Source organism: Lepidochelys kempii, chromosome 12, assembly GCF_965140265.1.
Source record: "Lepidochelys kempii isolate rLepKem1 chromosome 12, rLepKem1.hap2, whole genome shotgun sequence".
In the NCBI taxonomy this organism is placed as follows: domain Eukaryota; kingdom Metazoa; phylum Chordata; order Testudines; family Cheloniidae; genus Lepidochelys; species Lepidochelys kempii.
Window position 1 is genome coordinate 6,312,660 of NC_133267.1, and position 27,666 is coordinate 6,340,325.

At 52.6% G+C, this 27,666-nt stretch overlaps 2 protein-coding genes across 8 annotated transcripts; one reads left to right on the forward strand and one right to left on the reverse strand.

Annotated features, from left to right (window-relative positions):
• The first annotated feature begins 34 nt into the window (after window positions 1-34).
• Window positions 35-12,680, forward strand: PRSS54 (serine protease 54). 4 transcript variants are annotated; one of them, XM_073307358.1, is made up of 6 exons: window positions 35-1,173; window positions 3,792-3,859; window positions 7,620-7,791; window positions 9,014-9,270; window positions 10,429-10,556; window positions 11,081-12,680. In XM_073307358.1, exons 2-6 carry the CDS (start codon window positions 3,808-3,810, stop codon window positions 11,570-11,572), a joined length of 1,101 nt encoding a protein of 366 aa, XP_073163459.1. In that variant the 5' UTR covers window positions 35-1,173; window positions 3,792-3,807; the 3' UTR covers window positions 11,573-12,680. The 4 variants fall into 4 exon arrangements, with proteins under 4 accessions (XP_073163459.1, XP_073163461.1, XP_073163460.1 ...); XM_073307360.1 differs by lacking the exon at window positions 7,620-7,791; XM_073307359.1 differs by lacking the exon at window positions 3,792-3,859.
• CFAP263 (cilia and flagella associated protein 263) lies at window positions 11,873-27,234 on the reverse strand. 4 transcript variants are annotated; one of them, XM_073307355.1, is made up of 9 exons: window positions 27,106-27,234; window positions 24,270-24,396; window positions 21,816-21,977; window positions 20,745-20,900; window positions 18,250-18,330; window positions 17,396-17,551; window positions 15,898-16,041; window positions 14,603-14,758; window positions 11,873-12,181 (listed from the first exon to the last, which is right to left on the reverse strand). In XM_073307355.1, exons 1-9 carry the CDS (start codon window positions 27,201-27,203, stop codon window positions 12,143-12,145), a joined length of 1,119 nt encoding a protein of 372 aa, XP_073163456.1. In that variant the 5' UTR covers window positions 27,204-27,234; the 3' UTR covers window positions 11,873-12,142. The 4 variants fall into 4 exon arrangements, with proteins under 4 accessions (XP_073163456.1, XP_073163454.1, XP_073163458.1 ...); XM_073307353.1 differs by having other exon boundaries at window positions 11,873-12,263; XM_073307357.1 differs by having other exon boundaries at window positions 11,873-12,263; window positions 15,934-16,041; window positions 27,106-27,230.
• Window positions 27,235-27,666: the final 432 nt, after the last annotated feature.

Below are 27,666 nucleotides of genomic sequence, written 5' to 3' on the forward strand. Positions count from 1 at the left end.
GCTTTTTTCATCCAATGATTTAAATGGGAGAGTTGAATTAATGAGGAGATAATGTCAATTGAACAGAAGGTTGAGAATGGGCTCCTGCAACTAGATAAATGCAAAGGTGAAGCCAAGACATTTCTGTTCACAGCAGGAGACATCACAGGTTTATTAAACTCATTCTCTCTTATCCCATGTGACTGCTGTATAGTAGGGATAATTATTTTGGGCCTAGCTCTGCCACCCTTGCTTGTATTGAACACTTCCCTTGCTCCTCAAGTAGTCCCAGTAAACTCAGGGGGACTGCTTGCAGAGTGCTGTTCGACTCAGTGGAATTAAGGGTGGCAGCTTCGAGCCCTTTGTATGCAGTAGTAGTGTGGCAATTGCTAATGGATGACTGACTGCCCTGAATGCATCACGTCTTCCTAAGGTGTGGGTTTCACGTTTCCCATGCAGGACAGACAACTACCTCCTGTCTCCAGACCTGTGTGCGGAGGGGAAAGGGTGGAACTTACATCACACCCCGCATCCCCATGACCAACCCAGCTGAGGCTCCAAGTACAGTATTCTCATGCTGTGTGTTGCTGTGTGTTGCTATTTGGGGGCAGTGAAGTGGGTGGAGTTAGAAAGCAGCCATTTGGCAGGGAAGTAGCCCCGAGACGGTGCCTTGCCCTGTTCTGAGGAGAATCCCTTTGAATTTGGCAAGTGAGGAGGCTTTGAGGATCAGATTTCACGCAGAATCAGTAGATGGTTTTACCAGTAGGCATGTAACAAGGATCACCTGATGTACTAATGGGAGTTAGCTTTCACAGCACACACAACAGTAACCAGTAGGTGGTCAAAGCATCCCTGTTCAGGAAAGCACTTAAGCCCTTGCTGAACTTTACAACTTGGGCTTAAGTACTTTCCTGAATGAGGCAAAGCTATTCTGAACCTGCCTGGCCTCATTCTTTGTCTCCCTTGCTGCACCGTATGGTGAGGCCAACATTTTCATACATGGGTGCCAACAGCGAGGCACCTGAACCCAGGTTTGTTTATCATTATCATTCTCTGTATTACCGTAGTGCCTAGGCGTTCCAGTTGCAGACCAAGACCCCATGGGGCTGGGTACTGGACACACAGCACAAAGAGACAGCCCGGCTGCAAGGAATTAACAGTCTACGGCAAGAGACAGTAGATGGGTACAGACAGGTGAGCACAAGGAAATGGAGAGACAGGACTGGTCAGCAGGATGGACGGTTGTCTCAGCACAACAGCCGGCTGCATGGGCACCTAATTCAGCAGCCTGGTTTTCCAGCACCCGTTGACAACTGTCAAATTCCTTCGATTAGATTTGCTTAGACTGTAAATTCTCTGGGAGCGGGAGCAGTAATATCAGAGTTACTCCAAATACACACTGAAGGGAGAGGACAGTCAGGCCCGGTGTGCACAGGACAGATGACGTAGGGGAACGAGGCGCTCAGTGAACAGTGAGGGTGAAGAGAATTTTTTAGAAAGCACTGATTACAACCAGTGGATTTATTTTAACCAGTGTAATAATCCATTTCCCCCAACGATGATCACTGAGTAGTGGCCTTCCTCTTTGCTTCTGTTGGAAGAAGTTATTTAAACAGAAATGTCTCGCCACTCCCTTGCTCACTGGGCACTGTCTAACCGTGTCCGGGCCAGGAGTGTGCAGTAGCGAGAGCACATGAGCGTTTAAGGAAAGCCCCTCTCTCAGTGCGAGCACACAAAGGCACAGTGCGGAGGCTGTGGGCTTTGCCATCTCCTGGGCGTCACTGCAATTGGAATGCTTTTTGAACACAGGTTTTCTTAGGGAATCTGGATGTATAAAAAGAACCATTCACACATTTCAGGCACGTCCATGGGGATGTTAAGACATACGTGATCTGGCCTTCAGAGGGGCTGAACCCCAGCAATTACCATCGACTTCTGTACCTCGGAAAAGCACTCCTAACAGGGGCGGCTAAAAGCAGTTAAAGGCCAAGGAGGGCCCATTACTTACCCTGACCCCTCACCTTCTGTAAAGGGGGGTTAGGGGCTCCAGCTACTTTTTCACTATCTCCATATTTACACCGATGATGATTTCAGCATAGCTGGCAACATGTGGACGTTTTAGATGCATTCCAGGGGAATATGAAAAATATTCTTGCTGCATGTACGTAGGGCCTTTTGGGACACCAAAGCTGCTGAAAATGTGACACACCCCTCTCCCTGCTTTAACCAGTCTTTGTTCTCTGGCCCTTCTTTCCCTTCCTGTCCTCTTTTCTCATAGGAAGGGCAGGATTTGTAAGGGTGTTTCAGTGCAACACAGAACCCCTGCAGGCTAGGAGCGGCAGGCAAAAGAGCAGATGGGTTTTCCATCCAGGGAGGTTTTTAAAGATGGGCAGTTGTGTAAATCAACCATGTATCAACTATCCTGAAATATATCTGCACTTGCTCCGAGTCACTGGCCCCTCCTGGCTGCACCACTTCTTCATTACAAGGTCACCCTGTGTCCCGAAGATGAATGTCATCATCTCAGCAGGTGTGACATACTCCCGGTGTATATTTTCTAGTGGGAGAAATGTGTCAATCAACAGAAACACACTGGGAAGTTTTTGAGGCCTTCCTATCCTTGTATTCCAGTCAGCCATGAGATAATGAGCGTTCTCCGCAGGGCTTCCATATCTGCCATGTCTCTCATTGTGCAGTCAGTGTATTCGGAGCAAAAATAAACCAATTCATCATGGGACTGGATGCTTCAGGCGACTGGTGGTGAGAGATGGGACCTTTCACATCTAAGACACCGTCCATGGCAGTAGTAGCTGAAAGCTGGTACCTTCTGGTGGGTGCTCAATAGTCCATGTGGAATAAGGCTGTAGTCTCAATCTAGTTCCTGGTGGAAACTTGTCTGCATCACAAAACCATCACCGTAGTCAGCACAAATCAACACCTGTGCTGGCAAATAGTAGAAGGGCTAAGGAACAGATGGGTAAAGAGGCACCTGTCATCTCTACAGGCCAGGCCATGGGCTACCGTAGGGGAATCTCCACCGCCACTCCTTGTGTTGGACTTGATCTGTGGAGCGAGGGCGTGAGTCTCCAAGTCCCTCAACCTGGCACATTTCATGAATGCTAGAAACAAACAAAAAAAACCCTGTCCATCACCCTTGAGCAAAAGACGAAGGGACTGTCTAACAACTCAGTTCATCTCCAGCAGCTGTTTACATTGTGGCTGGATTCAGAAAAACCCCACTAAGAAGCTTTTCCTGTACAGCTGTGGGCAGGAAATTCTTATGGAAACTGCAGGAATCCTGGTACATTTGGCTGGCTGCATGAAAATCTTTGCCTGTTTGCATCTTAAATAAGTACATTTTAAACAAGGAAGTTGCCAGTTCCTGGCTTGCCTGCAGGCTGAATGCTTCCATCTGTAAAACTCGCTGAAAGTCACTGAGCAGCATGAGAAACTTACACATTTCCACCAGTGCCCATGGAGGCATTTCTGCAGGGCACCCTGCCGAGACTTCAGAGCTGAGTCAGAAGGGGCTGTATCTGAGATCTGCCCTTAAAGGTCACCAGGAGCAATGTTTTTCGGTGATAAGGCCAGCAGTGAGGGGGATGTGATTTTAATCTAGAGATGCAAAGCAGCCTCACAGAGCCGATAATTTAAGAGGCAGGGCACAGATGTATAACTGCACAACAGGGGTACAGAGTTCTGGGAAATAAGTAGAAACCAGTTTTTAAATGTCTCACTTTGTTTTGTTAATTTAATCTAGGTTTTTGTCCTGTCAAACGTGGTAAGTAAAATGGCTGCATTTATTTTGCCAGGTGGAAAACCAAATGAATGCATCTCAGAAGCCAACTGGAGACGGTCCTGTGTGTACCATTTTTGCTGGGTTAGTGGGTTTCCAGGATCAATAGATTTTTATTGGGTAGTTCCTACGTAATCGTTAAATCTTTCCTGACACTCAGAATGAGCCCAAAACATGATAAAGCACAAGGGGACATTCAGCCAAGTAGATCAGTTGTTTGGACGAATGCTCTTAACCCTCTCAGTCTGAATAGAGACGGCTTGGTGCCCTGGGTTGGCTTTCCTAACTGCAGCCTTTCAATTCCAACTTCAGTAGGATGACAGGTGGAAGCAGGGCCACAGGCCTATCTACATACAGGAGTTATGCTGGTTTATCTAAAGAGGGGGTTTAAACTGATTAATTTATAGGCTAGGGCTTCACTGCCAAAAAGGTGTGTTTCTACCACAAGAGAGCGAGCCCGCATTAGCTGTCTCCTTGCAAAATCCTCGTGGAGACAAGGCAGAGGCCGATTCTCTTAAAAATGTTTTTAACAGCCAGTCACAGTGTGACCTGCCCTTTAAGGGAAGATGAACCCAGCCCCACCTGTGACTGATCAGCTCGCTGCCTCCTAGGTGAAGCTGTGGGGCTAGGGATCAGGTGATCCCCTAGGAGCACCTGGGTCTTATAAAGGCCAGTGAGCGCTCAGCTGAGCCAGAGAACTGCAGGGAGCAGATTGCTGAAGCAGAGGAAAGATTCCTGCTAGTAAGTGATCCCCAGGCAGATGACCTTGTGAGTGAGAACTGTAGGTGTCCTGGGGTCCAAGCAAGGACTGGAGGGGCTGAGGGGTGAGGGGAAAATCTTTGGGCATTTGAGCCTATATGGGGCAGAGGGCCTGCTTTATTTGGGTATTTTGCTTGTGTGTTCAGTTTAACTAGTAAACTGTGCTCTGAGGCATGGCCTGACGCAAACTCTGGCACGGCAATGATTCTTTGGTTGCTGGTAAAGCTGCTTATGCGGCCCTGTACGTGAACAAGCTGCTCTGTGCTTTGCATCGCCCTGCATGAGAAGCTGTCTCTGTCAAAGCTCAGCTGTGAGACTGTTTAATTTGGTGGTCTGCAGTCTCAACTGCTGCTCATGGAGACAACATCCTCTCCCTCTAACCTCAAGGAAGTCTCTACAGTGACAAAGCAGCAAGCCGGGCTTCCTCTGGCTGAGCCAGCATAGAAGCAGCAGTGAGAGTTTAAAAGAGACATCTCCTGGGTCTTGTGAAATGCTGAGCCTCCCTTAAGGACATATAAAGAGATGTTGCACCCTGATTCCACTAATAGAGAGACTCCATAAATGGAACAATTTAGTAAATGCTTTCCCTCTAAACGAGCTTAGTGGCAGATCCCTCAGAAGTATCCATCACACCATAGGCCTGCTCTGACAAGCGACTCTAGAAATGGCACCATGGGGCTCTGGGTTTATTGGCCATGGTTTCCGTAATAAATGTGCTGAGTTGAAAAGTAAGATTGCTAGCCCTGCCCGCTGAACCTTGCATGGCAGAGTCAAGCTGGGTTCTTTCCTTCTTGCGCATCATCACCACCACCACTAAAGATGCTGCCACCCAAATTGTCTGCCCTTTGTTACATCCGTGCACCCCTCCTGCCTTCAATAAGCAGGCTGGACTTTACTACATCGCTCTGTGGGTGATGCATGAGATGGGACAGATTCCAGCTGAGTGGCCGCTGCAGGGATAAAGTACAACAAATGCTTATTTTTTTAGCTGAACTGAGCAGATTTGACTCTGAGTTCACACAGGGAGCCGGTGTAGGAGGCAAGAAGGAGCCCCATTTTAAGGCTCCTTTCCCCCTGCTTTAAACCCACCAGTCAAGGCTCTGTTTTAAACATGCCATCCTTCCTGTTGGAGGACTGGGCAAAGGATTCGATCCGGAGCGTCTCATTTCTGCGCCTTACTCTGCCAGGGTGCCTGTTGATGAATTACAGAAGACGCACCCTTTGCCTCTTAGATTGCTGTCAGGGTGGTGCCCCCCACAGCTCCCCCAGTTTACGCTGGCCTGAGGCGTGAGAGCAGAAGCTAGATTCTGATCTCCATTCCCTTGGTTCAGTGTGAATACAAAGTTCCTTCGTCCGGGTCACGGAGTGCACTCTGCCCTCACGCCAGCGTAACTGGGATCAGTACCTGCCCCAGGGACCATGAGTCACGGCCCAGTCTCTAGAATGGCAGTGCTAAGCCGTGGGCTGGTCCTACCGTTGTCAAACCGCTCTTTGATGGGAATGAAAGAAGATCCCTTCCCCACACCCCCCTGCAGGCTGAGAGCATCTCACCAGCTGGCTGCACACTGCAAATGGGGACTGAATACCGGCCCGGGCTGCTGGTCTCTATTTGGATGGGGGGGATTGCACACCTAGTGCTAATCTGAACAGAAGAGTTGGGGGATTTTCATGCTTCCTGGTCCTGTCGCCAAGCCCCAGACTGCTCGCTGAGCTACCCTGGGGCACCAGGTACCGTGCAGCGGGTCTTCAACTGGCTGGCTTTAGCCTCCTCCCTACGCGCGGCTGGAGACGCCATGGCAACGGTGAGCGAACAGTGGCTGCTTATGCAGCCGCAGAACCCTGCCATCTCCCAGGGTGCCCTGCTCCGTGGCCCGGCCGAGGTGCCCAACGACTTCTGGGAGCCAGGGCTTGCGAGGCCAAGCGACCCCCACCTTCTCGCTGTGTAAAGCAGCTGCCGAGAGGAGAACAATGCCGAGGAGACCGGGGCCAAGGCGGGTGGCGGGGGAAAGGTGGGGCTGGAAGTGGCTGGGGGAGGTCCGTCTGTTCTTTGCTGGGGAATCGGGGCCCACGCTAGCCTATGGCAAGGCTGGCCCCAGGGTTTTGGCGAGCGGGACGACGGCGAGGGAAGGCGGAGGCTTTGGAGACGGTGTCGGTGAAGAAGCAGGAGTCTGGCTGGGGAGAAGGAACGGGGAGCTGAAGATGATCAGAGCGGTGATGGAGAATACGCTGGAGTGAGGCAGCCAGCCGCGGGAGCTGGTTTCTGTGAGAAGGAACACAACCCAGTAGGCCCTGCCTCGCCGTCTGTGCAGCCCCCTGACCAGTGGGGCGAGTCCAGCACGGGTTGGCCCTGGGTTTGCCCCAGCAAGGCTGCATGGCGGACATCTGGATGTGCAGAGCCGGGACGGCTCGGGGGAGAAAACGCCGTTTCCAACTCGGCCGGGGGGATAAGCAGAGGCCTGGGCCTCCTAGCGGGAGGAAACACGAACAACCCCTCCCCGCGCTGTGTGGCTGCCTTTGCAGGGGCCGAGGCGGTGCTGAGATGGTCAGGCAGCCAAGGCGCACCATGCAGGTGATGGCAGGAGGGAGTGATTGTCCTGTGGTTTCCCTAGGGGTCCGGGCCGCACGGGTCCATCTCCTTGCCGGGGCAGCAGGACGAGAGGCCTGGTGCTGCTATGGCTGTGCATTTCCCGCTCCCCGGCAGCTGGTGAGTGAAGTTGTGTCTGGGAGATGCGACCTGACCATTGCACTCCCCAGCTAGTGCCTTCAGCTTGCTCCCAGGGGTGACGGAGCCTGGGCCCAGCCCCAAGTGAGGCCAGCAATTTGGACAGCTGGTACTCATGGGACGGTGGCGCTGCCTGACGGGCCTGCTCAGATCTCAGGAGGCACCAGCAGCAGCCACTCACTAGTGAATGAGTCGACGGGCCAGGGCGGGAGAAGGGAGGCAGAGCATGAGAGAAGCAGAGGAAAGGATGGGGTACTAATGGAGGAAAAGCAGAGAGGAGAGGGTGGTAATAGACTGGGAAGCACAGGTCTGCTGGGTCCCGAAAGGGCCCCAGAGGGACCGTGCCCTCCATTTGCTTTGCAGGATGTGGTACACAGATGAGCTTGACACCATCTAGTTCCATGCAGGCGTTTGCAGCTGTGGGGGAATTCCCCTGGGTGGTGTCAATTCAGGACCTACAGCACAACCACCTGGCCTTTGGCTCCATCCTGAGCGAGCACTGGATCCTGAGCGCTGCATCCAGCTTTCAGACAAGGTATGATGTGCCATGGCGCTCTTTGACCATAGCTCCGTTCGACAGAGGGAGGTTGATGCCTTGTGGTGCGGGCTTGCTCTCAACTCTGGAGGACACTGCTTCTTGGAGGTCCTCCTTGGAAGGAGGCTGCCAGGAGCACCCAGTTCCTCAGTGCATTACCTTCCATGTTCTGAACCAGCCCCCCCGGCACAGACTTGACAGGCAGGCTTTGGCTCAGTTCCTGGTCTTTGTCTACAGCAATCAGAAGATTAAATGATCTCTGACTGACTGCTGAGTAGCTGGAGCTGCTCGTAGCGAGGCTGCGGCTGTAATGAACTTCCAGTGAAATGGAGACTGCGCTAAGCACACAGTTCGCTGCGCACTGCCGCCATTTGCACTGGGCTCTTCTTCCCACCTTTCGGCCCCTCATGTGTTTAGTCCTCTGAGAAGATCTGCTCTGGTTTGGAAGGCCAGGCAAGAGATTGTGAGGCTTCCTCTCTTCCCTTCTCACTCGCTCAGCGACAAGGGACAGAAAGCTTGCACCCCATCTCTTTTCCTGGGCTGCCTTCTACCCTTCCTCTGCACATGCCACCCAGCTGCTGGCAATCCAGGGTCCACCCTGGTGAACCGGACACTGTGCCAGCGTTCAGTCATCGGATGCTCCGCATTCCAGCCTGCCCCTCCCAGACACAGTACAACTACGCCCCAATCCTCCCCTCTGATGTGGCGCTCTGCTGGTGTAAAGCTGGCAGTGGAGGAATCCCTGGGTATCAGAGCTGCTATGGCATCTCCTGTGCCCCCCAGCTCCATTCCCCTGCTGCAGGAGGTATGGCTGAGGGAAAGGGGACGCAGGGTATGTGGGTGGCCAATGTCTCCCTACTGCCAGAATAGCCCCTGCAGACACTGCAATTTACAGCAGTCCTTAGACTACATGTCTAAGGGACCAGACTGGGGCTGGGCCACCCAGATCTGGGGGGATGGTGGCATAAAAATCACCTTTGCACACATCTCCCTCCTGAGTTGTGCTGGGATCTGGACCCTGAGCCATCAAATCGAAGGCACGGAGCCCGATTCTGATCTTGCACTAGGTTTGCACCAGGATAAACTGCCTTGACTAGTGGCCTCAAGTCTTCCCGTAGCTGGTGTCACCCTGCACCCTTTGAGCTGTCACATTCCCACTGCCAAGGGGCTCTCAGTTCCCAGAGCTCTTTGCACGTCTAAGGCTCCTCTGGTCTCTCTTCAGGCATCCAGCTTTTGCCGAGGTTCGTATAACGGATCTGAACGTGCAGAGGAAGACCCAGCCCCAGTACTCCATCAGCACCATCGTTCCCCATGAAGACTTCAACGAAATCACACTGGACAAGAACATTGCCCTGCTGAAGACGGCCACCCCAGTAGAGTTCAGTGATGCTGTTCAGCCCATCTGCTTCCCCAGCAGGAACCTCACCGCAGCCACCCTGGAGAACTGCTGGGTGTCCGGGTGGCTCCACCCCAGGGCAGGTAACCCCTTCCTTTTCCTGGGTGACATGTACGAGATAAGGGCACAGGCCTAGTTTGACTGCTATATTTGGGGGGACAGCTCTAGCCAGGCCAATGGAACCATGGGGGGAGACAGATGAACGAATGTGCACACACACTGAAGCCAGTCCCCCTGGCTCGCTGGGTCTCTCCCCTGTGCCTGGAGTGGCGGGTGCTCTGGCTGCGGCAGGCTGCACATTACCTGGGCTGCTGGTTTAGCGGGGGAGCCCCAGCTGCTGCTGTCCGCTGTGGGGACCTGAGTGTGGGAGCTGCGGCTGCTCTGGCCCAAGCTGCTACAGCAGGACTCGATGCCGCTGCTTTTCTAGTGCCTCCTGGTGCTGCTGGCAAGCGCCCATCCTGGTGAATTATGTTAAATGCACCGAGCCTCACCCCCCAACCACGGCACCCCCAATAAGGCTGGCCCTGTTGGGGGGGGCAACGCCCATGGAGCAGCGTGAACCTCAAAAGCTTCATTCAAAAGTCTGGGTGCTTTTAGAGAGACTGCAAAGCCAATCAGACCTGCTGGCTTCTTCCAGCTAGAAGAGCCGGTGAGACACCAGGATGGTGACTTGCCTTATAGCAACTGGGGCTCTTCACTGTGTGGATGCCACTCGGGGTCAGCATGTACCTCGTGCACCTGCAGGTCCTCGCAGATCAAGAAATATGGTCAGGGTATGAAATCCAGTGCCGAGTAGTGGGGTGGGGGGGCAGTGGGGTGGGTACACGGTGCAGCATCCCAACTCCAAAGGCCTTTGTTTTCTTCTCCTCGCCATAAAGCCACGTGTCCTCTTGGGGGGCAGGGGTGAGGGGGAACAGTGCTCCCCAGGGAGTTCAGTTAGATCCATTTCTGCTCGGCAAGCAGCAGCTGCTAGGAAATGGATTTGAGTCTCGGGGCTGGGGGGGCAGTGCCCCCAGGAGATGCCAGAGCCCTGTTTCAAGCCCAGCTCTCCCATTTGCCGGCGCAGGGACCTAGCCCTGCCCGCCCAGCAAGGCTGATCCCCGTGGGACTGAAGCAGGTGGTGTTCCTTTTAGCCGGCTGGGCCTGCCAGCGGGAAGAAATGCAGCATGCGGCATGGCCACTTCAAGGTCCTAGGCCCGAGACCGGGGGCCTCTGATCTCTTGGTGTCTTGGCTCGGACAGGAAGGCGCGCGGCAGCAAGCTTTCTACGGAAGCTCTCCGTCGTGGATGTGGATCCCTGCCCCCTGAAGAGAATCGTTACCACCGAGTGCAGCAGCCACAGGGACTCCGACAATGCGACTGGCTGCTTGGTAAGGAGCTCGCACTGATCCAGCCACAGACTCTGACACAGGGTGCGAACTACGGGGGGACCTGAGCTCGGCTTCCCTCACACTTCCTAGCCCCCAGTTAGCTACTGAATTGTCCATGAGATCCGGGGCCCGCATCATCCTTGGGCCATAATAAAGGCCTGAGTTTCCACATGTCACTTTCCACTCTCCTCTGTCCTGAGGCTTTGTCGCATCACGCATACTAGCCTTCGCCTGGGAAAACTAAACTCCCCTGTTCAGCCAGCCAGCTGATGTTTGGGGGCCATAAGAGCAGATTTCTGGGCAATGCATCTGTGATGGGGGTGTTCTAACAGCCTAAAGAAGAGCCAGCCCCCTGGAATTACTGGTGGCTTGTTGGAGCAGATAAAGCAATGAGCTGGTGGGATCTGTCCTCCTTCCAGCTTGGGGTTAGTATAGAGGTGCCCACAGGATTCAAGAGCAGTGACAGCACACGTAGGAGGAAAACTGGTCTGATTTGACTAAAACTTGCCTTTTCTCTCTCAAAGGGGGACCCAGGAAACCCAGTCATGTGCCAGGCTAAGGGAACCGGAGACTGGGTTCTGAATGGAGTGCTGAGTCAGGGCGGCATGAGATGCTATGGACCGTTTCTCTATACCAAAGTGGCCTATTACAGCGACTGGATTTCAGCCACAACAGCTGATGCAGGAGTCCCCATATATCCCACTTTTGCCAGAGGGCGCTCCGCTTTCCAAGTGCCGGCTGAGGATTTGGAAGGTTCGTTTGAGCCAGCAGAGAAGGTGTTTCAATCCTCAGTCATCTCAGAAGCTGGGTCTGACCACGGCCAACCCAAGCAGCGACCGAAGGACATCAAGCCCGCCCAGGAAGGGCTAGCCAGGGCTCACGCCAAGTCTGACCCAGTGTACTATGACTACTACAGTGGGGAAACGCTCCCCATTTCTAAGGGGAGCTTACGTCAGCCGCAGATCCTCACAGAAATGAGTGCTATTTTCCTTCTGCTTGGGTTCCTCTTTTACTAGATGAGACACTGTAACCGAGGCAACTGTGTGATTGACTGGCCTCGGGGGCCATTCCCAACACTCTGGGCACCCTCCCCATCCTTTTTCGTGCTGGTGACAGTGGCTACGTGGCACGATCCATGTGCACAGTGCTGACATGTCCTCCCCCCACAGCAACCTCCTCATGTGTTAATCTGTCTCTGCATTTTAGCACCCACTCTGGGCTATTAAACTTTAAACTCCGCCCCCCCCCCCCAAAACTCTCCTGATTCCTTTTGTCCCAAGGGTCAGTCCAGAGAGGACAGTGACTGTGAACATGTCCAGACACAATCGCCAGATATATTTGAGAGGGAAAGGGAGCTCAGGAGCACAGCTGATTCAGGACTTTGAGAGCCCCGCAAAGAACCCAGGTGACAGAGCCCAGTGGATGCTCCAGCCTCTCCGACAAATGGAACTTGACAAAATAGAGGTGTGCTAACCCAGGTGGTTTTGATTTCTTTATCAATCAGGCTGAAATGGTCCCATCTCTTTTCACAGACCAAGCTGCAGTATAAGGTGTTCTGCATTTCCCCCAGTCGATAGCTTCATTGGTCATGTGGCTGGCTCCAAGCCAAATCTCTCATTGGCCACCTTGCAGGGGGAGACAAAGCTATAGTTGGTTACTAGCCACCTTGACCTTGTTCCAAGCTCTGCGGTAGCTCTGCAAGGACATCTGCAGAAGTGAACATGGAGAAATAGTAAGACCATGGCAAACTGCCACGGAGTATACTGTGCACCCAGGGCATTTGAGTAGGTACACTCCTGCAATCTCAGCCTAGCACTGCTTCCCAGGGCTTTCCTTTGAATGCTATATAGAAAGCATTGAGATCCCACACAGCAGTTTGTACTGGGATCTGAACTTCAGCACTCTGAACCTGAATAACACTGAACTCTGGGGAATGTTGGCTTCAGATCCCAGAGTGGATCTGACCCTTAATATTATTGGTATTACCCTAGTGCCTAGGAACCCCATCCTGAACCAGGAACCAGTGGTGCCAGGTGCTGTACAAACACAGAACAAAAAGCTGGTCCCTGCCCCAAAGACCTTACAATCTAAGAATGCAACTGGGGCCCATCTCTCTGCGTTAATGAACGTTGGGGGGGGGGGGGAAGGAGGGGAGTTAAGACTGTACCATGAACATAAGAGATTACTAGGAACCTGCCCTAGCAAGTCTGTTTCATCTCACTACTGCATATCTGAATTCACTAACTGTGGGGCAAGGATTGCTTTTCAATACGGAGGACTTACCCCTGGGCACTATTGTTTTATTTCTACCCATCTCGCTGCATAACCGGGCATGATCTAAAGCAATAGCTTCAGAATCCTTTTCCTAGCTTGGCCCCAGACTCACCCTGTGTCCTTGGGCAAGTCACAACCTTTCTGTGCTTCAGTTTCTTCATCAGTAAAGTGAGCTGTGACGCTGGCAGACCAAGTACCAGCTCATGCCAAGGCCCAGGGCCTCACTGAACACTGACAAATGCATAGCTGGAAACCAGTCTGGTTAGTATAGTTAAAATAGATATCAGTGTTAGACTTTCTGGAATGCTTGTAGGATGCTGCAGGTATTAATCCATCTTTCAATATCTGTCTCCCATGGTATAAAGTTATATTGAGTATTTGCATTGTAACCCTCTCCAGTTGTGTAACTCACCAGACAGGAAGAGAAGCATTAATTAAGGTAATTAATTAAGATGGCCCATTGAAGGCAAATGAGGCACTGTGTATCATCAAAGGACAGGTTTCAGTAGTAGCCGTGTTAGTCTGTATCAGTAAAAAGAACGAGGAATCCTTGTGGCACCTTAGACTAACAAATTTATTTGGACAAGATGTCAGCTGTTGGACATGGACCACATCCACCCTAATTGAATTGGTCTCATTAGCACTGACCTGGTAATGTGGCTGCCCTTTAGGGTCAGAAGAACATTTTGTATAGTGAGAAGAGTTTTTTAAAGAACTCCTCACCTTACTGCACCTAGGTGCTGACTGGGACCCAGAGAACTGGAATGCAAGAAAGGGGGCTCTGTGATTTCTCTTTTTGCTTCTTGATAACCATTGTGGGGATCAGGGGCACAGTGTGTGACTGGTTGGGGAGTTTAACATCAGTGTCACCTACCAGTCTCAGGAGGATCTACTCTCCTTTTTGCAGCCTGCCCTGACCTTGGCATTTCGAGTGAGGGCTGCCCCAGCACCCTGGGTGACAGTGACTATCACATAATCCAGTTTGCCTGGGTGGCAAGATAAACTGGAGAGCCCAAGGAGGCTGTCTGTGACTCCATGGTAAGGCTGTTACAGTGCTTTAGTTCACACTTGTTACTAGGTTGGTGAAATCTAATTATAGAAGATACCACGAATTTGGGGTGTCTGCCCTGCTTTTTGACCATCTGCCCTGAGGTTGGCACTCCCAGTCATCAGCCACTCCAGCCAGCGTGACATAGGGATAATGATTAGTTACTAATAATGAATGCTTGTGAAGTGCTTGGAGCTTGTTACATGAAGATGATCAGAAAGCAGATCCAAAACATTTTCAAACAATCACAAGCGTGGGTGTTTGAAAAGGCCCAAACTGGTTACATCTGCAGAGGTGAGACATTTACATTGCTGCTCTTTTGTATTTTATAGTTGTTTAAAAGGTCAGGATAATAATAACCTGATGATGCTTCCTATTAACTCACTAATAACCAGGTCCTGGCTTAAAACTCCTTAGGTTCCAGTCTCAGAGCTCAATTATTAGATACACTCTGTCCTCTGAACACATTCAGGCTATGACATGATCGCTGCTTTGTAAACAGGAAGCACGTCGAGTTGTTCAATTATGCTGTAGTTAAAACCACAACTAAAATTGCCCACTCATGCTGCCTGGTTTGTAAAAAGCATCAGACCCCTTCACCATAATCGTATGAATGTGGGTGGGCACAGATAGATGCCCTCTGGAAGTTAAACCCCAGCTGTATACAGGGAAGGACACAGAAACTGACAGACTACAGACTCCGGGAGTTCTTGTCTTACTGTACCTCGGCGATCTCCACCTTCCTCTCCCATATCTTAATATTGTTTTCCAGGTCATCGATGGCCATCTTCTGATTGACGTACTTCACCACTGGGGGCACTCTGTAATCTGAGAGCTGCTGCCGCAGCTGCTTATTCACACCCTTTGCTTTGGTTCGTTCCTGAGAGAGGAAAAGGATCCAGGGCAGGTAGATTAGGTGGGACATTGCTTTCTGCAAAGTGGCAATTTGGAAAAAAAAAATCCATCCCCCTAAAACTGAAGGTCAAGCGATTAAGCTGTGCAGAATGCAGCTGCTCTTGGCGTTTCGGTTTCCTGTCTGCCAGGGGCACTCCGGAGCTGCTTGAACTCACTGGGCAACTCCCTGGTGCTACAGCCTGGGACAGTGGAATGGCACAAAACACAGCTGGGGCCCTCCTTCATGCCTTCCTTGGAGTGGGAAGGGCATTGCCTCTAAAAAGAGGAAGGATATTAAATGCAGGAAGCTATGCCAAAGCTGGGTGCCTAAAGTTAAGGTCCAAACTCCATCCTTCAGCACCTAAAGTGAACTAGTTTTCACAGCACCACTAAATCCTGCTGACTTCAATCAAAGCTGCAGGTACACAGCCTTTTGGGTAAGAGGGCGCTTGCCTGCAGGTGCCTGAATGTAAATTTCACAGCATAACTTTAGGCACCCCAGCTTCTAGTATTACAATATACTGTAATGTTGAAATATTCCTTTGCTAATTACATACGTAATAGACAATTTATGATAATATTATGATAATCTCTTATTTGTATGGGGTCATGTCTAGGAGCCCTAATTGGAGATCAGGCCCCATTGTGCTAGGGGCTGTACAAGCCCAGCACAAAAAGACAGTCTCTGTCTCAAAGAGCTTCCAATCTAAGTATGTGGCCAAGTTAACAGTGCTTTGAGAATCTTCATTCCCTCATCTCCTGACTTGTGTGTTTTAAAGTCCCTCTCGACTGCTGCGGGAATGAAATGACTCCCATTGCTACGCCAGTAAAGGGCAGCTTACAAAGAGCCGTGGCGCCAGATTGCGATCCCGTCAGTATAACTCAAGAGTAACTCCGCTGAGGTTGATAGAGTTACCAATAGCGCAAAACAAGCGTGTGAGCGGAACTGGGTCGACTGACTTGAATGGCATTACTCCGGCCTTACGTGGAACTGGGATCAAAATTTGGGTGTAATTCAATACCAGCCTCACTTGCTAGTCTATGCAGTAATCCAGTGTTAGAAAATCTTAAAAGAAATGGTCTCATAACATGAAATTTCTGGATTAAAAAAACAAGTAAACCCACAATCCCTGTGCTGATTATTTCTGATGTTCCTACTACCTCCTCCACCAGGATGGTTTCCCTTTCCATCTTCTCCAGTGCCTCCTTCCTCTGGGAGATATCTTTCATCAGGCAGGCGGATGCTGCGGTGGCGTTCTGCAGCTTTCTCTGAAACAGCACAATGCGGTAAAGTCAGCAAGCCCAAAGGAGGGGAAGAAGGAGGGCAACGGCTCATCAATGAACACGGAAAGCTAGAGTCCCTTTACTCACTACACCAAGGCTCTCGTCAAGCTTTATCTCTGGCTGGCCTTCCGGGACTCTGCTCCCTACTCCTGTTCATCGTAGAATGCATCGATCAACGTGGCATCTCATTTCTGAGTTTCCCTTGTAGATGGCAGCCTCAGAATCTAGCCTTTGTTTCACACAGTCGAGCATGGTGTTACTTGGTAGCCAACACGTCATCAAGGAGCAGTGAGGCAGAGTGGGGCCCGTGTCCTGATATTGCGAGAGGTAGAACTACTGCTCCCCTGCCCTTTCCCAGTGTAGTTTAACAATAACTCGGGGGAAGATTGCCAAAGGAGTAAACCATCCAGAGCCACTGACTGTCGGTGGGAGTTGCTCATGCCTGTGAAAGTCTCCCCCTTGGTTTATAAGGTAGGTAGCCATACCCCGGGATCCTAAAATATGCAATGGACTGACAAGCTCTTCATTTTTCCTCCCACAGAGGTGCAGCCAGCTCTGGGGTGGAATGCAGTAACCCTGCTGGAGGCAGGAGTGGAGGGGAAGCGCAGGCGTACTAGAAATGCCTACGGTGTTATTTTGACCAGGATACTGTGCCCAATATCCCAACTTTCGCAAAAACTGCCGTGGGCTGGACCTTTAGTGACCACATCCCTCTTTTTTATATTACAGCTGAGAGGCACAGTGCCCCAACCTTAGCATTGACTCAGAGGGGAGGATTCCACCTAATGAGTCACCTATGCCACCTGCAGCACCACCTGGATTTTTCTTGAAGATCACCCATCCAAGGACTGGGTAGTCTTAACCCTGCATAACTGATGAGATCACAGCTGCAAGGATATACAAAAGTCTCTAGGTAGGTCAGTGCTAAGGTTACTGCTTATTGCCCTGTGGGACAAAATAACCACACTGCAATGTTTGCAGCTTTGCACCATCACATGTGGATGCCACAAAACACACATCAGAAGGATGTATCAGAACAAACCCTAACAGCCACAGCAAACGTAGGGATCTTTACAGGCAGGCAAATCCATCAACAAAGGAATGGTTCCAAAAATTCCAGGGCAGGTGCCAACTCCCAGCCCCCACCTGCTGGAATGTGTCTTGCAGGCAAGTCAGGCAGCTGTTAACAGGAATAAAAATGCCTCTGATTGAAAGAGATGTCCTGGAAATAGAGAGTGTGTGTGTGTGAGAGAAGGACAGTGTTAAGCACCCCCTCCCTCTCTTACCCTACAGGAGATAAAGAGAAAAAGAGAATCCAGGTGCCATGGGCTTGACTCACTTTGTAGGAATTGAAGATTTGAAGAGTGTTTCCCACTGTCAATTTTATCTGTAGCAGGTCCCGGTTCCTCTCATCAATCTTCTCCAGAAACTGAGCGTTCTCAATCTTCAGCTGCTGGAAATCAACCTCATGGAGTGCCTCGCCCATCTCTTCCTTCTGTAAGCCAGCAAAGACACAGAGGCTGATGATAGAATCATAGACTATCAGGGTTGGAAGGGACCTCAGGAGGTCATCTAGTCCAACCCCCTGCTCAAAGCAGGATCAATTCCTGATCTGAGGCTAAATGCCACATAATAAGGCGTTGCTCTGTCGGGACAGCAAGTCGGGGCGGGGGGTCCTAAAGGCTGGAATCCTCAACCCAACCTGGCCAGGCTGCTAACTCAGGGCATGGGGAGGAGTAGTGGACACAACCTGCTGCTTCCTTCCGAATCTGGGTTGCCGTTCAGTGGATCCATGCAGTGCCTGAACCCAGCACCACTGGCTATGTTCCTGCGACACCCACACTACCCCTTCCAGGAGGGGCTGCAAAGATTCACCCAAGATCTTCTCCACAACACAAAAAGGGTGCAAATTCCCACTCTGCAGGAGCTCGGCTGCGGTCACCCTGCACAATCTTCTCACGGGTTTTAAGCTGCTTCGGGGCCTGCCTCAGGCATACAAGGTGCTCTAGGTTGGGGCCTTTTCTCAATAAACTCCGAGATGACTAAAATCTCTCCCAAACACAGGAGTTAAGATGAGACGCAGAGAAGATGCTCAGAAACATGAGACTCCCCGGTCTGGGTGAGCCCCTGAAATCTCCCTGCCTCCTCTTCAGAGGGCTGCAGCATCACCGGCTCTCTTCAGTCTTTACCCACCTGCTTGAGCTGCAGCTGTAATTTTTTCTTCTGCACTTTGAGGGAATCATTTTTCAAACGCAATTTTTCTTTCATCGCATCCTAAAAAAGACACCGGGATATACGGTCACGGCCCCTGCTTTCTCTCCGTCACTGGCACAGCGGGACCCAACAGGAGAGAGCCCCCGGGTTCCACTTCCTATCGGGACGCTCCCATTCTTCCAAGCCACAGCACTTTCTCACTGGCCAGAGAAGGAGGGGAGGCAGCATCCCCACAAGGCTCTTGTTCATGCCCCTCTATATAAATCAGTCAGTAAGAAATGCTCTGACAGCAACCCGGACAGCACCTTGCCCCAAATCCCACCTACATCAGCCGTGCAACTCCTCCAACTTCCACTAGGCTGTGCATAGGTGAGCCCTGCAGTCATGCGTGTGCCAAAGCTCCTGTGTCTTGGCTGGAGGACAGGTCATTGGTGAGCCACCAAGCTGGCTCCTAATGCACTACTGCAGGAGTCGGTAACCTTTCAGAAGCGGTGTGGGGAGTCTTCATTTATTCACTCTAACTGAAGGGTTCGCGTGCCACTCATACATGTTAACGTTTTTTAGAAGGTCTCTTTCTATAAGTCTGTATTTTCGATAACGAAACTATTGTCGTATGTAAAGTAAACAAGGTTTTCAAAATGTTTAAGAAGCTTCTTTTAAAATTAAATTAAAATGCTGATCTCATGCCGCTGGCCCGCTCAGCCCGCCGCTGGCCTGGGGTTCCGTTCACCTAGGCTGGCAGCAAGCTGAGCGGGGCCTGGGGCCGGGACCCTGGCTGGCAAGGGGCCAGCAACCAGAACCCCAGACCGGCAGCGGGCTGAGTGGGGCCTGCGGCCGGGACCCTGGCTGGCAAGGGGCCGGCAGCCAGAACCCCAGACCGGCAGCAGGCTGAGCGGGGCCGGCGGCCAGGACCCCAGACCGGCAGTGGGCTGAGCAGCTCAGCCCGCTGCCAGCCTGGGGTTCAGTCCGCCGGCTCCTGCCAGCCAGGGTTCCGGCTGCCAGCCCTGCTCAGTCCACTGCCGGTCTGGGATCCCAGCCCTTCCCACATAGAGCGGGTACCTACCTTCTCCCTGGTTCTCGCCCCTTCTCTTCCTCTCTCTCAGCGCTGAGGGTGGGAGTGTACTGAGCACAGGGCTGGGGGTGAAGGAGCAGGCTGGGGGTTGGGGTGTAGGGTCTGGCCAGGAGCTAGAATGAGGGAGGGGGCTTAGGATTGGGTTGTGGAGTGCTTACCTGGGCAGCTCCCATTTGGTGCGAGGGGTGCAGGTGGGAAGGTGCGGGAAGGTGCAGGAGCTCCCGTTTGGTGCTCAGGGTGGGGGTGGGAATGTAGGGGGTGCAAGAGTTAGGACATGGGGTGTGAGGGGGCTGGGTATATGTGGGGGGTGCAGGAGTCAGGGCAGGGGGCTGGGGGCATGTGAGGGGGTGCAGAAGTCAACGCATGGGGTGTGGGGGGACTGGGTATGTGTGGGGGGTACTGGAGTCAGGGCTCAGGTCATAAGGGGTGCAGGGGTCAGGGCAGGAGGCTGGGGTGTGTGGGGGATGCAGGGGTCAGGGCAGAGGGCTGGGTGTGTGTGAGGGGGTGCAGGGGTCAGGGCAGGAGGCTGGGGTGTGTGGGGGGTGCGGGGGTCAGGGCAGAGGGCTGGGGAGTGTGTGAGGGGGGGTGCAAGGGTCAGGACCGGGGGCTGGGGTATGTGAGGGGAGGTACAGGGGTCAAGGCAGAGGGCTGAGGGTGTGGGCTGGGATCGTGGGGGTGCTCCCAGCCCCCTGCCCAGAGTGGCTCACGGCAGGGGGCTTGAGGGGATATGCCCTGATTCCAGCCCCCTTTCCCAAGGTCCCGTCCCACCTCTCCTCCGCCTTCTCCCGGGAGCAGCGAGCGCACTCCGCTTCTCTCCCTCCCTCGAAAGGGCCATCAGCTGATCCGGAGCAGGGAGGGAGGGAGAGGAGGAGGGGCAGGAACCCAGCACGCTGGAGGGAGAGGCAGGGGAGGGGGAACTTGCCTGCCCTGCAGCAGCAGCCGGCAGGGCCAAGCTTCTTCACCCTGCCCTGGGGGAGGAGAAGAGTGGCCGGGGCGGGCAGGATTTTTAATGGCTCGCTGCTGCCTGCCGGGGTCTCGGCCTGGGGTTCGGCAGCAGGCTGAGCGGGGCCGGTGGCTGGGACCTGGCAGGCAGCAGTGTGCCATTAAAAATCGGCTCGCGTGCAGTCTTTGGCACGCGTGCCAAAGGTTGCCGACCCCTGCACTACTGTAACAGTGAATTGTTTTACCCACGAAAGCTTATGCCCAAATAAATCTGTTAGTCTTTAAGGTGCCACCAGACTCCTTATTGTTTTTAAGGTAAAGCGAGATATCCAAACAGACTTGCCAAGGTAGGTCTACCTATGGCCCAGAACGTGGCAGAGATTACTCATGGATCAGGATTTTGTCTAAACTGTTTAGCCTGGTATATAATAAATGTATAAATACACAACTCTGAACTGACCCTGTAGTGGTTCTTCTCCTCAAGGTATCTCAGCACCTTCTCAGTTGCTGTGACACTCCCTTTCTTCTTGGATATTGTTTGGATAATGTCTTTGTTAAAGTTGCACATGGCTTTCTTAATATCAGCCCACCGAATAGCTGCTTCTTCCATGACAGCCTGTAGAATGGAAGTCACATTATAGTAAAGAGATGTCATCTCCCATTCATTTTTTGGGCCTTGGGGTGGAGAACAACATATAGGAATGGTGGGACAAGTTCTCTGTTGGCATAAATCCATTAACGTCAGTGAATTCTGCCCTATTTGCCCTGTGGCAGTGATATTTTAGTAATAATATCAATCTCTCATTCATTGAAGAACAAGAAAAGCAAAACATCTACCGTAGTTGAGTTTCAGGATTAATCAGTTCTGCCTTGACTTGCAAATATCTCCAGATCTACCAAGTCTGAAGGAAAGGTTGTGTTCAAAACACTATTTTTGATTAGAACATATGGATGTTCAGGATGAGACAGTTAGGTTCTAACCATTTAGCCTAATCAAAGGGTTCTATTTCACTCTCCCAACACAGAAGTGGGTGGGAGGAAAGAAAAGAAATATGCCTTTATAGTATAGAAGAAACCCTTCAAAATTGATTTGTGTTGATGTTCTGGATTAGGAATCCAGGCAGCACTGCCATTTAAAGACCTCTTTGCAATTTTTAGGGACCTCAAAAAACAAACCCTTGTTGGGTGAAGGGGCACATGGATCGGCAGATCTAACACTCATGGTGCTGTATCAAGCAAACCTGCCTACTCAGTTAAGCAAAGGTGATTCTTTAAAATCCCAACATTTCCTCCCTGAACTACAAGGTGTAGTAAGTAAGCAACTCCTGGCATAGATTCTGAGATGAATCTCAGTTATGCCACTGTAAAAATCAGAGTATCTGCATTGATTTAAATGGTGTTACTCTGGTATCACATCAGTGTGAAATAAAAAAAAGAAAAGATGAACATGGGGGTGTAGGGTGTTCCCCCCGAGCTACAGAGGCGTCTCACTCACTACACTAGGGATTCTACAGCTCATGGAAGGCTGTACCTGGTAGTTTTGTATAATCCGTTCAGAATCCCCCTTGGTCTTCTGAATTTCTTCCTTCATCTCATCCAGCTCCCGCTGCGCTAGATCATTCTTCTGTTGCACTGTCAGGCCTATAAAACGATCTGCTGCAGCGCGGGATTTAGATTTACGTCTAGGACGTGTCTGCAATCCGGAGAAACAAAGAACTGAAGGAGCAAGTAGATAGCAACAGGACCCATTCAAAGTGGTTGCCATTAAAAAGTCAATGTTTGCCAACGGTACTGTATTACCAGCAGGAGAGTGGGGTGGGAGGAGGTATTGTTTCATGGTCTCTGTGTATATAATGTCTTCTGCAGTTTCCATAGTATGCATCCGATGAAGTGAGCTGTAGCTCACAAAAGCTTATGCTCAAATAAATTGGTTAGTCTCTAAAGTGCCACAAGTACTCCTTTTCTTTTCGTATTTTTCCTGTACTTAGAATAGGAAATAACCACAGTGACTGTGAGGGATCTGTAGACACATGATGGGCCTGATTCTCATTTACACTTAGGGTATGTCTTCACTGCAGGCACTTACCCACATGTTGCTCCAACTCCCTTCCCGTACACACACAAAACTCTCTTACCCAAGTTGGGTGGTGCTTTCAACCTGGGCTAGTAGGCTAAAGTTTGAGCGAGGCTTTCACGTGAGCAAGTAATGCACCCACTTGGCAGTGATGATGCAAACTAAATCCCTTGGGTGCTGATACTCCTTCAATGTCTTCCCACAATTCCCAGGTATCCAGAAGAACAGACAAGTTCTCCGGCAGTTCACTGGGAAAGACTCACAGAGCAGCTCAGTGCTCTGCAGCACAAAGACCCATTGGATGTGCCCCCAGAAGTCCCAGCAACATAGAGGTGGGTGCAGAACAAGTGAGGACCCAGTAACTTGGGCAGGGCTCTGCAGTGTGACTGCTCAGCCCTGGGCTACCCTAACCCAGCTGCCAATCATCTGAGTTAACTTTGCATTGAAGCCAGACTCACAGTGGCAGCATAAAGGGGCCTTAAAAAGGGTGCAAATTAGCAATGTAAAGTGGCTTTAGTGTAACTGTGAATCAGGCTTGTAGATTGTTTAGTAGTGGTGTCCATTTGTAGCAGCCCCTTTTGGGCTGTTCTGATTGCTGTTTAAACTCCACTCCATCTGGGAGGTGCCAAAGAGGCTACCCCAGTCTCAGCTCGAGGCTTGGGGACAGTGCAATATGCCACCATGAAGGAGACCAGGGTGAGGAGTGCCTACAGAGGTCCCACTCCTTGAGCAACTGCTGAGAAGGTGAAACTCAAACTCAGGGGCTGCCCAGCTCATTGATCACAGGCCACAGTGGCAAGGAAGCAGAAAGGAAAGTGCTAGCTGGAGCACAAGTGGGAGAGTCTGGGAGATGTGGGTCCTGTCACAGATTTGATGTGTGGCCTCAGACAAGTCTCTTAATCTCGTTGTGCCTCAGTTTCCTGATTTGTGAAATGTGGATAAGCCTACCTTACAGAAATTCATTAGTGCTTATAAAGTACTTTCAGATCTCTGGCAGGTGCCGTGAAGGGCAAAGTGTTATTGTATAAGACAGGGGTGGCCAACCTGAGCCTGAGAAGGAGCCAGAATTTACCAATGGACATTGCCAAAGAGCCACAGTAATACATCAGCAGTCTCCCATCAGCTCCCCCGCTCCCAATGTCTCCCACGCACCAGCAGCCCCGCCGATCAGTGCCTCCCCCTCCCTCCCCGCACCTCCCGATCAGCTGTTTCATGGTGTGCAGGAGGCTCTGGGGCGGGGGAGGGAGAAGAGCGAGGGCATGGCAGGCTAAGGGGAGGGGGCGGGAAGGGGTGGCGTGGGGGCAGGGCCTGTGGCAGAGCCAGAGGTTGAGCAGTGAGCACCCCCCAGCATACTGGAAAGTTGGCACCTGGAGCTCCAGCCCCGGAGTCGGTGCCTGGACAAGGAGCCGCATATTAACTTCTGAAGAGCCGCATGTGGCTCCGGACCCCCAGGTTGGCAACGCTGGTATAAGAGAAAAGAATAGCGTCTATGGGGTGAATGGTAAACTGAAAACTGGATTGGTCTTCAGACTGAATCAGCTGCAGCAAGGAACAGCGCAAACCCTGATGCCTGCTAGAGCAGCGGCATCTCACCTCGAGTATGTAGTTAATTTCCTTCTAAGACATCCAAGCACTGTGGCTGTAAGGTAGAGATGTTGCATGGTAAACATCACTTTCCTGCTCCACTTGCTTCTTTTCCAGTATTCCAGGGTACATTTCAAACTGGGTGAGATACAAAGGGAAGCCCATTGGATGTGTTTATGGGTGACTGCTCCCCTTGTACCTCTTCTCACGCAAGCATTAAATGAGAATCACAGCGAGAGAGAGGCGGCTGGATAATCAGAGTCATGTTGACAGGCAGACCCAGAAATACTGCATTGCAAACACGAACCCTGTCGCTCTGTAACGTACCTGCCCCATGTCCAGCGAGGAGCCGTGTACACTTGGCAGCAAATGGCTGACCAGATCCTTTGGCTCCATCTTATTGTAGTATTTTTCAAACATTTCTGTCTCGACTTTGAGAATGGAGAGGGCATGACTGCAAGGAGGCAGAGGTTGGAATGAGCAAGCTCTGACTTTCAGGTATAAGAGATGATAGAGTATATGGTCAGTGTATGAAACCAGAGGGGAAACATAAGGCTCATAGTGGTGAAAATTTTAGGTGGGGCACCATAAATATCCATAGATGCACACAAATTACTTGACACTCCTCTTGATGCAATAGTGGGGTAAATGAAAGAATCAGGCCCATGCTCATTAAAGCCCCAATCCCGTTCAAACTAAAATCCCTGGGAGGTTTGCTATGGATGTCAATGGGAACTCAGGCTCTAGGAGAAGGGGACTTTGAAAGCACCCCTTCAAATCTTCTGTTGGGGCAGCTGGGGCTGATCTTTCATGCACAGGGATCCCTGCTGGTAGTCCTGATCCCAGTAAGGAGTTCCTGATTGGAACAAGCAGCACCCCACTGGGGAACTGTCTCCAGCTAGTAAATCAGCAGTTGTGAGTGACACACACAATCAGGGTGTAGATAAAGCAACTTTACTCTGATCTTATTTTGTCATGTTTCTGATTGGGGCCAAGCCAAGCCAAGAACTCCCCCTGGGCTCCTGTCAATTATCAGAAAACCCACCAGACTTAAAAGCTTTCTGATTGCATAGAAGGCTCACACCTTTCTGAGGGGGCCGTGCTGACTCCACAGAATTAACCACTCAGTAACCCCCAAACCCCATGTGATCCATGACTTTTGTACAGCTCCACCCACCCACATCCCTGGTATATTTCCTCTCTGTTATATTTGCTCCATCATTTTATTTCCAGCGACTGACAGATGGAATCATCTACTGGGAACTCATTATAAAGGGAAGAAAATGTTTAGCAGATGGTTCCTGAACAGTCTGGAATGATGGCCCTTGCTCACAAATACGCACAAGATGCCTCCTTTACTATCAAATACATCACAATGCTTCACCCTTCATCGGGGGACAGACACCAAAAGGCAGATGGGTGGAAGCAGCTTCAAGCCTTGCACTAATCTACATGGAAAACATAACCCCAACCCCGCTCTCTTGTCAGGGATGGAGGGCATTAAACCCAGCTGAGGGGGAAGGGAGCATGTTATAATCCAGCTTTCTTGTGTACAGAGGACGGGGTTTTCAAACATTCCTGCATGTAAGGGCCATAGGGAAGGTATTGCTTCAGCATGCCCTGATTATAAAGACTGGGGGAGATTATATCTGAGCACCACCACCCTCCGTGGAATGGGTGTGTGCTGTGCCCAGCCCCCCATGTGGGATCGGGGCATTATGGACCCTCCATGGGGTGGGGGTGTGCTGTGCCCAGCCCCCCATGTGGGATGGGGGCATTATGGACCCTCCAGGGAGTGGGGTGTGCTGTGACCAGGCCCCCATGTGGGATTGGGGCATTATAGACCCTCCATGGGGTAGGGGTGTGCTGTGCCCAGCTCCCCATGTGGGATTGGGGCATTATAGACCCTCCATGGGTAGGGGTGTGCTGTGACCAGCCCCCCATGTGGGATTGGGGCATTATGGACCCTCCATGGGGTAGGCGTGTGCTGTGCCCAGCCCCCCATGTGGGATCGGGGCATTATGGACCCTCTAGGGAGTGGGGTGCGCTGTGCCCAGCCCCCCATGTGGGATTGGGGGCATTATGGACCCTCTAGGGAGTGGGGTGTGCTGTGCCCAGCTCCCCATGTGGGATTGGGGGCATTATGGACCCTCCAGGGAGTGGGGTGTGCTGTGACCAGCCCCCTATGTGGGATTGGGGCATTATGGACCCTCCATGGGGTAGGCGTGTGCTGTGCCCAGCCCCCCATGTGGGATCGGGGCATTATGGACCCTCCAGGGAGTGGGGTGTGCTGTGCCCAGCCCCCCATGTGGGATCGGGGCATTATGGACCCTCCAGGGAGTGGGGGTGTGCTGTGCCCAGCCCCCCATGTGGGATTGGGGGCATTATAGACCCTCCAGGGAGTGGGGTGTGCTGTGACCAGCCCCCCATGTGGGATCGGGGCATTATGGACCCTCTAGGGAGTGGGGTGTGCTGTGCCCAGCCCCCATGTGGGATTGGGGCATTATGGACCCTCCATGGGGTGGGGGTGCGCTGTGCCCAGCCTCCCATGTGGAATGGGGGCATTATGGACCCTCTAGGGAGTGGGGTGTGCTGTGCCCAGCCCCCCATGTGGGATCGGGGCATTATGGACCCTCCATGGGGTGGGGGTGCGCTGTGCCCAGCCCCCATGTGGGATCGGGGCATTATGGACCCTCCAGGGAGTGGGGTGTGCTGTGCCCAGCCCCCCATGTGGGATCGGGGAATTATGGACCCTCCATGGGGTGGGGGTGCGCTGTGCCCAGCCCCCCATGTGGGATCGGGGCATTATGGACCCTCCAGGGAGTGGGGTACGCTGTGCCCAGCCCCCCATGTGGGATTGGGGCATTATGGACCCTCCAGGGAGTGGAGTGGGGTGTGCTGTGCCCAGCCCCCCATGTGGGATCGGGGCATTATGGACCCTCCAGGGAGTGGGGTGTGCTGTGCCCAGCCCCCCATGTGGGATCGGGGCATTATGGACCCTCCAGGGAGTGGGGTGTGCTGTGCCCAGCCCCCCATGTGGGATCGGGGAATTATGGACCCTCCAGGGAGTGGGGTGTGCTGTGCCCAGCCCCCCATGTGGGATCGGGGCATTATGGACCCCACACGAGAGCTGGGGGGCGCTGTGCCCAGCCCCGTCCCGTACCTGGTCTCCTGCACCAGGGCCTCCAGCTGGGGCAGGGGCAGGGCTGCGAGCTCCTGGGAGTCCGCGGTGCGGACGCTCTCCGAGTCCTCGTCCGCCATCGCTCCCCGGGGTTACCATGGCAGCGGGAGGCGGCGGCTCCCCGCCCCGCCCGGCCGGAACCGCGGGCCCAAGGCCGCCCTGCTGCCCCCCACCCCCCCGCCTGGCTGCCCCCTTTGCCCCCTCTCCGCGGCCGGCTGCTGCCCCCTGAGTCCTGATATCCCCCAAGGCCTGCTCCCCCCACCCCCAGCCTTGCTGCCCCCCTCCCCGGCTCCCCCTCCTGCCCCCTTTGTCCCCCCCCCCCCCCCGCTGCCGGCTGCTGCCCCCTTGCCCGCCCAGCCCTGCTTCTCCCTGTGCCCCCCTGAGTCCTGATATCCCCCGAGGCCTGCTCCCCCCACCCCCAGCCTTGCTGTCCCCCTCCCCGGCTCCCCCTCCTGCCCCCTTTGTCCCCCCCCCCCCCGCTGCTGCCTCCGTGCCCTCCCAGCCCTGCTTCTCCCTGTGCCCCCCTGAGTCCTGATATCCCCC